General features: G+C 33.6%; 1 protein-coding gene across 1 annotated transcript; it reads left to right on the top strand.

The window, feature by feature from the left end:
* On the top strand, window positions 1-747 carry LOC108917505. The gene has a single exon (XM_018724135.1). It carries the CDS (start codon window positions 1-3, stop codon window positions 745-747), a length of 747 nt encoding a protein of 248 aa, XP_018579651.1.
* Window positions 748-11,291: the final 10,544 nt, after the last annotated feature.

Raw genomic sequence — 11,291 nt, 5'->3', positions numbered from 1 at the left:
ATGTTAGCCTATTGGGCTGTCGTCTGGTGGCCGAAATCCCAGCAGACGACAGCTAGACAAAAGCTCAGCCAAGTACAAAGGATTGCCTGTCTGAGCATAACTGGAGCTATGCGAACAACACCCACCATAGCAATGGAGGCAATGCTGTGTCTGCTACCTCTGGATATTTATCTAAGAGAAATGGCTTTGACAACTATGCTTCGCCTCAAGAACGTTGGTTTAAAACCGGATGTAGGATGCGGAGAAGTTAGAAGTTGCCTATGGAGTGAGGTCGTCAGGAAGACGCCCCTTCTGCAGGCAGACACTGACAGTTATTCTCCCTGGTTTGCATTTGATAAACCGTACACTGTACTCACAAAGAGACAAGAGGAGACAGCCCGTGGAGATGTAATCAGCGTCTTCACAGACGGATCAAAAAGGAAGGAGGAATGTGGAATATGCTCTAGATCCCTGCACATCCGATATCAGTGGGCAATAGATAGGCATGCTACCGTTGTACAAACGGAGTTAACAGGCATAATCATAGCCGCTAAGGAAATTGCCCGCAGACATACTACGGGTAAAACCATCAGAATCTACACGGGTAGTAGACGAGCGCTACTGACCCTGCGCAATCATAAGATAATGACTAGGACATTATGGGAATGCCATCAAGCACTGGTTGTGGCCTCAGCCTCTAACAGCATATCTGTATGCTGGGTAAAGGGACACGAGCAGTGCTATAGCAATAAAGAAGCGACAAGCTAGCCAGGAGCGCATCGGGCCTCAATATTTTTGGACCCGGTCCTTCCAGTGTGCTTCCGTTGCCGGCAATTTCTGGAATTATTAAGGAAGACACCCACAAAGAATTCATGAAACGGTGGGATGAAACGATTAGCTGTCACTTCGCTAAGGAGGTATCCTAGCAAAGGCAAATCCAAAAAATACCTGGCCATGTCTAGGTCAAATCTTCGCCTGGTGACAGGTATTCAAACTGCACACTGTTGGCTAAGGAAACACCTTTACAATATGGGGAAGTGTGAAACACCTCTTTGTAGGGGCTGTGAACAGGAAGACGAGACAGTATTGCATGTACTATGTGAATGCACTGCCGTCTTGTCAACAAGAGAGTCCATGTTGGGAGAACGCTGGCCTACAATGGCCTATATTAGAGAGATCCCCCTGAGCAACGTCACCACCTTTTTCACTGTAATAGGCTGGCTGGCGGCTCAGGGGGATTGATCTCTCTAATGGGAGGAAGTACAAGGGGCCCAATGGGACCTAAGTGCTGTAGCTTTGCTACCCTCCCCACAACTCCAGAATTCCAGAACGTTTGGCCTGTGATTTAGTGATTTTAACAGTTTCAGTGGATATGGCTAAAAAAATCACTTGGCGCCCTTCTTTATAAAAGAAAATAAATAGGTACATCATTGTACCTAGTTCTATAAGATCTGCATCCACCCCGACTCCACTGTAATTTATAATTAGTTGAGGCCTCCCTGTTCCGTAATAACGCAAAATTAACGTAAAATTATCTAAATGCAATGTTTTTTAATAACATATTTGAAAATGAAGATCTGCAAAGTGAATAATTATAGTTTCTGCTAACTTATATCATTCTTATTTATTTAAGGTAATTTCATATTGTTTGACCGAGCACGAAACTGAAGATTCTCTCTTCGATTGGCATCGATTCCTAAGATAGCCAGATCTCCAAACTCGATCTAGGTAGGCCAAGGTCAATATCGCTTTCAATAAAACAATTTCTTCACAGTTGACATAAACGGTATCTTATTATAGCTGTGTCTTTACGTAACTGGTAAAGTGCATTCACATCTGAATTTAAACTAGTTTCAGCACATTTTCTTAGTTATTCCATTTAGAAATTTAGAATGTATTTCGCTTGTATATTTAATTTACGCAGTTTACAAATTTTTAATAATGGTTCTTTTCATTCAGAAGCGAAAGTATAACGACCAATACAATTTCTTAATCTTAAATATAGGTACTTGCAGAAGTATAGATTATTTGAGAAGTACAGGTGTGAAAATACAGGGTGTTTCACATAGGAATCGACACAGAGCAGGGAACCCAAAATATGGTGATTTAACGCCACTTACCTTTATACTAAACTGTACGCCTGAGACGTTATAGGCCTCGAAAGTGGGGTTTCAAATTTCGAAAGAAATCAATATTTCAATTATAACTTAAGCAAATTTGGTACAAGGTGTGAGTGTAATTAAAATGTGACAGAATTTTTTAACCCGTTGGGGAACTTAAAAAATTATTACTTTTTTTATAAGGAATTTAATTCTAAAACTTTTCTTACTCTTGTTAGTTTTCAGAAAACTTTGTCGTTTTCAACAAAAACACTAATAAGTAATAATACATATTGTAGCTCGAAAATTAAAAAAAGAAAAAAACATCACAACAACAACAACGACTACAACAACAACAACAACAACAACAACAACAACAACAACAACAACAACAACAACAACAACAACAACCACGACAACGACGACGACGACGACTACTACAACAACAACAACCACGACGACGACGACGACGACGACGACGACGACAACAACAACAACAGTAGCAGTAGCAGCACGAACAACAACAGCAATAATAGCATGTACAATAGCAGCAGCAGCAGCAGCAACAGTAACAAAATTTGATAACCGTCAGTCAAAAAAAAGTTGTAATTACATTTGAAAATTCAGGGTGTCCACATATTCCTTGTTCATGGAACTACAACAGATTGTTGGGAGCAAAATAAGTGGCTAGAGTAATTGTAAAACGTTTTGTCTGATTTAATATGTAGAAATAAAAACTGACTCCAAGAATTTGTGGTAGTTACATGTATCCATAATATTGGCACACTCTGTATATTAATCCTGAATTTTTTTCTACATGTAAAAAAATGTTCAAATATTTAAACAAATCTACAAATAAACAATATTTAAAACAATTTATGAAAAAAGCTGTATTTCCTGGTAAATGGAAGACTGCAAACAGACACAATGTAAAATTAAGTGATGTCTAGAATGTGCTTTTAATTTAACACTTTTTATCCAGAAATAATCATATCGACTAAATAAAATTTTTGTTTATTTCTGAGTAACATAATCGAAGCATTTTTTTCAAAATGAGATAACGTCACTCCTCTTTCTCATGATGTTATACAACTGTGCCAGTTATTTTGCAAATAAGAAATATTGTTCAGTTACAATAGATCGACGATATATTACACCAAATTCAATTTCAACTACAAGATTTTGAAGTTAATAACCATTAAATTTGCGCAAATCGGCGGCAACAGTTTCGCAAAGCCAAACAACATTAAGTGTTCACTTGTCGAATATGGTGGTAGAACTCGCAGAATCCTCGTAGATTTACGAGTCTCGCATAAACGTTACGGAAAAGTCGACCGGTATTGAAAAAAATATTTGAAGGATACTCCACCGGACTGACTGCGGATTATTTATTCCCTTTAAAATTAGCTGTTCCAGTAAAGCTTTGCGTTTTGTTCATTCTCATCGATAGTGCGATTCTACGGATCGCGACTAAATGGACAAGTAAAAACATATATTGTTATAGAGACTCCCAATTTTGAAAAATGTATAAATTGCTGCCTGGCTTGTGCCTTATCAGTTTAATAGGGGCGGAAAGTGACTATAGTATTTTCCCTTCTTTACCGGTAGCAGTAGAAAAAAGTGACAATTTCCTGTGCAAACAACACAATGAAGAATATTTGGATAATTTGAAAAATTTTACGTTGTGGGCCTACGAAAGTGAGTAAAGTTTTTATTACTGTTATTTCGTTACCTTATAATTATTTCTATAGCGTTTCTACACACTTTAAAATTAAACCACCGTTTGTTTGTTTGTTTGTTTGTTTGTTTGTTTATTTAATTCCAGAGATCAAGACTTTGTACAACATACAATTCTTAATGATATGTCACAGAAAATAATTAAATACAAACATTAATGTTAAAATATTCATCATCCGAGTAGAAGGTCCAAGGGAGGAGAAATTTTTTTAATTCTTGTTTAAATTTATTTTGTGAATTTATATTTTTTAAGAATAGACATAGACTGAATTCCTTTAAAACACTTATCTGTCCTACACTGTGGCATTCGCAGATCGTCTTTGTACCTTGTGTTATGTATGAATATTTTATAAATTCATTTATGTTGTTCTTTATGTATAATGCACTGAAGTATATGTATATAGAAGGGAATGTTAATAAATTATATTTAAGAAATAGTTTTTTGCATGTAGATCTTCTCGGGACCTGTGCCATTATACGAATGATATTTTTTTGCGCTATCAAGACCAAATTTGCAGTTACAGCGTTTCCCCAACAAATTACCCCAAAGGATAGTAAGGAATATACATGTCCATAATATAATGAGAGAAGCGTTGAATCAGCAACTACCGGTCTTAGTTGTCTAAATAAGAAGCTTAAAGAAATTGTATTTCTTGCAAGAAATTTCATAAATGGGATTAATCACAATTTAACTTTTTTAACTTATTCTTTTTGGTCCATTCCATTATATTTTGTAAAAGACGTTGAATCTGTTCGGTGGAACAATATAATATCGGTAACACATCTCTGTCTGCTATATCAGGCAGATCATTAATCATAATAATAAATAATACCGGGCCCAACAAACTGCCCTGTGGTACCCCACTGTTATTCAGTAAAACTTTTGATTGTGTGCCATCACTGAGATGCACACGCAATCTATCCTGTAAATATGATTTTAGCCAATTCAGAGCAATGCCCCTAATGCCAATCTTTTCCAATTTTACAAATAAAATACCATGATCCACCACATAAAATGCAGAACTAAAGTCGAAAAAAGCACCATAGGTATTATATTTATTATCTAGGCATTCCTGAAGAAATTTTATACTTTGATATAAAGCAGCATTTTAACAAATCCATGTTGATATGGTGTTATTTTATTATTATTTTTACCCAAAAAATCACAAAGCTGATCATAAAAAACCTTCTCAAATATTTTTGCAAACTGATTTTGTAAAGCAATCGGTCTATAATCGGTCACTGAAGTCACGTCACCTGTTTTGTAAACAGGTATTATTTTAGATTGTTTTAAAACATTGGGGAAGGTTCCTGTCATCAGAGACATATTTACAAGGTATAAGAAAGGCCGTTCAATCAAGTCGAGACTAGCTTTAATAATGATACCTGGAATATCATCCATACCCAGAGAATATTCAGCTTTCATAGACGATACAATGTCGTGCAACTCGATTAATTCACGGAATTTTTATTTATTTTTTTTTTAAATAATTTCGCAGCAGAGTTGGTTCTATAACAACTACTTGTAAACAAGTTTAAAGCTTTTAGAAATGGAAGTTTTTGTTGTCAATTAAAATGTCGATAAAATAGCAATCAATTTGCTAATTTATTGTTATTTTGTTATTAAATAATACAATTTAGTAATTAAAATTAATCCATGTGCCATTATTCTAAATTTTTCTGCAATTTAAAATTCATTCTTGTTTATACATAAAAGAACCGCCAAATTGTTTTATATCTACATATCTCATTAAATAACACACGTGGGTATGTTTTATGACTTGTTTATAAGACATCTTATTTCGTTATTGTTTATTTGCTTTTTGTTCTTATATTTTTTATCAAAATTTAGAGAAAAATTACAATTTTACATAAGTAGTTTCCTATAATATACATGTAATTATTTATTTTTATGCTTAAATTGTATCTTATATAATATGGCTTAATTCTTGAAGATTATTGTTTCTGAATAAGAACATCTCTCAATTACCATACCAGCGGTTTAATTTAATATAATTTATTACAAACCTGACTTTGTTGTGAGATTATATGCCATTGACCGTGACAGTTATAAGTGTAATTTTCAGTCATTCTCGTATCTCTCGGAATTCGTAACTAAAATGTAAAAAAAAATTCCAAAAATATTGTATTTATCAGTTTACAATTTGTGGAAGCCTTAATTAAAAAAATACTTTAATACTCTAATATTACATAAAATACTTTTTATGTAATATGTTCCTGAAATGTGCTAAACTGAAACTGTAGTAAATATGACTTTGATAGTGATTAATAAAAAAAGAGTAACAGGCTGACAAACGTGCGTTGCCAAAAATATATAAACTAATGCAAAAAATTGAAGGGACAGAAGAATTTCTGAAATTTTTCCGTGATTTTTTACAGACTGTATTTAGGTGAAAAATAATCGTATCAGAAATTTAAAAAAGGCAAGAAGCTTGAAGATTCTAGTTTTTAGATCTTTCAGTCGAAATTTTTTCATGCAATTCTAAGAAATAGTGCGACAAAAAATTTTCAAATTCTTTTCTTTTTTTTTTCTGAGTCCATGGACTTGGAAATTTGTTTTCAACTAAGCCATTGCATTGACCAGATAGCTTGATTATTCAGCTTCAATTTCCTTTTTTTTTTTAATTTCGATACGACCATTTTTCATCGAAATATCAGATTTTTAATAGAAAAGGATCCTTTTGCCTTTAATCAACGATATCTCGGCGACAAATGGTCGTACAGAGAATTGAAGGGCAGTTTCGAAAACTGGAATAAATTTCCTATAACATGCTGCCGCAACTTTACGGAAAAAAAATTTTTTTCATCTTTTACGCGAATTTTAAAAAACAGAAACAAAGGGTAATTTATGGTTTTTTAGAAAATTTACGGCTAAATTAGAAATATTCACGAAATGACAAATGTTAAATATGACTTTTACAGTTTAATATACTCAGAAGAACCCTGTGAAGTTTCATTTCGATCTAGTGAACCGTTTCTTTGTTTCAAACAGTCAAACTCTTGAAAAAAATTAAAAGATCACGTTTCTTGAGTTTAAATTCTTCATAATCATGATTAAAATGGGAAATTTTATTTTTTTTGGTTTTCTCATATTTTTATCGCAAATAACGTTTAAATTGATAAAAAAAAATTTTTTTTTTTCAAAGAAGAAAAAGGGTAGTTTTGAAAAAAACTATTTTTTAAGTGATTACAGACTGCACAAAAATTAATTAGAAATTTGTCTCTTAAAACGGTATTAGTCGGGGTCGAAATCTGGTTTGGGTCATCAACTTTAATTTTAATTTAATTAAAAGTTGAACAGAAGCACAGGACGGAAAAGCCGAATCGTGCTCGAAAAAATTGGATATTGTTTTATTTAATGCCCGGAAAGTTTTCCAAAAAAAAAACAACAAAAAACTTTTTTTCATCAATTTAACCGTTATTTGCGATAAAAATGTGAGAAAACCTCAAAAAAAATATTTTTCCATTTTAAGTCTGATTATTAAGTGTTTAAGCTCAAAAAACGTGACCCTTTAATTTTTTTCAAAAGTTTGACTGTTTGAAACAAAAAAAACGGTTCTCTAGATCGAGATGAAAATTTACAGGGTTCTTATATGTTCTATATATCTATATCGAACTGTAAAATTCATGCTTTAACATTAGTCTTTTCTAAAAAAACATAAATTACCATTTTTTCCTGTTTTTTAAAATTCGTGCAAAAGATGAAAAAAAAAATTTCCGAAAAGTTTCCGACAGCATGTTATAGGAAATTTATTCCAGATTTCGAAACTGCCCTTCAATTCTCTGTACGACCATTTGTTGCCGAGATATCGATGATTGAAGACAAAGGGATCCTTTTTCATTAAAAGTCCGATATTTGGATGAAAAATGGTCGTATCGAAATTTAAAAAAAGGACATTGAAGCTGAATAAACAAGCTATCTGGTCTATGCAATGGCTTAGCTGAAAAAAAAATCAGAAGAAAAAAAAATTGCAAAACTTTTTTGTCGCACTATTTCTTAGAATTGCATGATAACCGTAGCTCCTAAAAAATTTCGACCAAAAGATCTAAAAACTAGAATCTTAGAGCTTCAAATCGCTTTTTTTTTAATTCCCGATACGACCATTTTTCACTTAAATACAGTCTGTCAAAAATCACGGAAAGATTTCGAAAATTTTTTTGACCCATTAATTTTTTGCTTTAGTTTATATGGTGGTTGGAAAAAATAGGCCATAATTTTTTTTATAACTTCACTTTTTAAGATATTTCAATAAAATTTGATGTAGAAAGGTTTTAATGAATATGAACATAGATTTATATTTTGCCCAAAACATGGAGACCACCAAAGAAACCTGAAACAGTAATTGACTCTTTTGTCATACAACTTTTGTTTCTGCCAATAACAAAAAACACAATGCCTTCAGTGTGCTCAGCTATGGCTTCACTTTGAACATTCAATACCGTCTGCTATTCCAGTAGCTTAGTACCTTTTGTGCTTCCAATTTGCTCATCCTTCTCCTCAGATTCTGTACACTCAGCCCTTTCTTCGATTTAATTCCCTTGAGACCCCACAGTACCTATCAATTTGTTTCAACATGTTCAGTAGCTTCTGCTATTCTTTTAACATTAGTTCTCTCTGTACTTTCAATACACTCAGCTGTGACTTTCTGCTATTCCAGTAGCCTTCTGTGCATTCAAAATGCTCATCCATCACCTTAGTTTATGCATCCTCAACACTATCTTCGATCTTATTAACTTTAGGTCAGTACCATCAGTATGGTGCCTCAGCTGCGGATTCAGTTTGAACGTTTTCAATACCTTTTTCTCCTTCATTATGCTCAGTAGTATCTTCTGTTATTCCAGTGACTTTAGTACCTACCTTCTGTACCTGCAGTATGCTCAGCAATACCCTCAGTTTTCGACACTTTCAGAACTTCAGTCTAACTAGATTTAGTTCCTACGGTACCTTTAGTATCTTCAGTTTCAACATGTTCAGAAGTACTGAAAATCAGAAGGTCTAACACATTTATTTCCCTCTCTGCCTTTAGTTTCAATTTGTTAACTACCCTCTGCTATCCCAGTAGCTTTAGTTACTTGTATGTCTTCAGTATGCTTAAACGTAACCACAAAATCAATATGTTGAGTACCTTCTGCTGTTCCAGTAACTTTGTTGGCTCTGTGCTTTGAGTATGCAGAGCTGTGACCTCAGTTTCAACATATTTAGTAACTATTGTTATTATAGTGGCTCTAGTCCCCTCTGTACGTCTAGTACACTCAGTTGTGTGTGGCTTCACTTTCAACGAGTTTAGTACCTTTTGTTGCCAGTAGCAGTAGAAGGTACTAAACCTTGTGTACCTTTGGTATGCTTTCTACAGTTTCACTGGATTTAGTTCTTTTCAACATGTTCAGTATCTTCTGCTATTCCAGTGTCTTTAATTCCTCTGTTTATCAGTTTTACCAGTTCCCCTATGCTCAGAATTTTCATTTATTCCTGTAGATTTATACAGGGTGGTCCGAATTTTATGCAGGAAACTTCGAGGGTAGATAGATCTCTTTAAAATAATATGTGTTTGCCTTATAAACATAGGTCTGAAATGGCCCCGTTTTAGAGATACAGGGTGTTGAAGTTGTTAAAAAAAATTGATTTTTTGTTTATATCTCCGGAATCTATAAACCGATCTAAATGAAATTTGGTACAGATAATATATGATAGTAGGCCTTACATTCCCTAAAATATGAGCGCTATAGGTTCAACCAGTGGTGTACAACTAGACAGGGGTCGCCCCCTTTTTTACAAAAAACACACGCCACTGCATTGTTTGCAAATTACTGTAACGTATGTATATTCTAATGCACAAAATACGTAAAAAAGGTAACTTTAATTTTTTCCCTAAGATTTGCCGTTCTCAAGTTATTCAAATCAATACTTGCCTTGTGGCAACCATAATATTACAAGAATATTTATGCTTATGCTTAAAAGTAAGTGCAATTTTTAAGCACATCAACAAAATTATTTGCACCACCTGTGAGGTAGTGTTCCTGGCGTGTTTTAGTTTTCCCTGGAGGCCTAATACTCTACAAATAAGAACAATTTAAATCAAAATAATAATAAAAATATATTTACCAAGCAGCAGCAACTAAACAAGAAACAAAATTAACGTTACGTATTTACAACAATTGTATTACACTCGTCTTCTATTCGTTGCAGTAGTTGTGGTCTTGTATCTGTTGGAGTAGAATAAACTTTACTTTTCAGATAACCCCAAACATAGAAGTCCAGGGGGTTTAGATATGTCAATCTGGCTGGCCAAGACACTGAACCCTCTGCATAATTATGGTTGACATTGGCATTTAGTCTTCTACCTATCCATCGACCCAAATAATTTTAATTAAGCCATTCTTATATTATTCTCCCAGAATGCGCAGGAGCACCATCCATTGTATCCAGCTTTAATGGAACATCCTCTAATAATTCAAATAGATGGTTTTCTAGAAAGTTTAGAAATGACTGGGAATTTAGACGGGTTTAGAAAGGTCCACAAACTTTATTGCGAATTATTCCGAGCCACACGTTCACAGAAAATTCGTGTTGAAAAGATCTTGTACGAATTTCATGAGGATTTTCTTGTGACCAAATATGCAGGTTGTGAAAATTCACTACCCTTCGCCTTTGGTAAATGTACATTTATTATTATTTTGATTTAAGTTGTCCTTATTTGTAAAGATAGTGGGTTAGGCTTCCAGGGGAAATTAAAATGCGTAAGGAACTAAGGTGGTGTGGAAACAAGTGTAAAGAATTTTGTTGATGTGCTTACAAATTGCACTTACTTTATACCATAAACATAAATATTCTTGTAATATTATGGGTAGAAATGTCTGCACAAGGGGATTGTATTGGTATGAATAACTTGAAAACGGCGAATCTTAGGGAAAAAATTCAAGTTACCTTTTTTACGTATTTTGTGCATTAGAATATAAATCCGTTACAATAACTTGTAGAAAATGCAGTGGCGTAGTTTTTTTTTTAAAAAAAGGGTGACCCCTGTCCAGTTGTACACCACTGGTTAAATCTTTAAAGCTCATATTTTAGGGAATGTAAGGCCTACTATCATACATTATCTGTACCAAATTTTATTGAGATCGGTTAATAGATTCCGGAGATATAAACAAAAAATCAATTTTTTTTAACAACTTCAACACCTTGTATCTCTAAAACGGGGTTGTTCCAGACCAATGTTTATAAGGCAAACACATATTATTTTAAAGAGATCTATCTGCCCTAGAAGTTTCCTGCATAAAATTCGGACCACCCTGTATAACTTTTATCTAAGAGATCATGTAAAAGACACAAATTAGATGTTCATAGAAAATCTTTTATAAGTATCTATTTATAGTATAAAAATAAGATACATTTGTGCGAAAATCAACAAAAACAAATACTTTTTGTCTTTTCTAAAGTGAGAGATGCCTCGGCAA

The sequence above is a fragment of the Anoplophora glabripennis genome, unplaced genomic scaffold (assembly GCF_000390285.2).
Source record: "Anoplophora glabripennis isolate ALB-LARVAE unplaced genomic scaffold, Agla_2.0 scaffold57, whole genome shotgun sequence".
NCBI lineage: Eukaryota > Metazoa > Arthropoda > Insecta > Coleoptera > Cerambycidae > Anoplophora > Anoplophora glabripennis.
This window is presented reverse-complemented; position numbering and strand designations above follow the sequence as displayed.

Coding starts and splice junctions, on each gene's coding strand:
- LOC108917505 (XM_018724135.1), top strand. CDS start 1: ATGTTAGCCTATTGGGCTGTCGTCTGGTGGCCGAAATCCCAGCAGACG.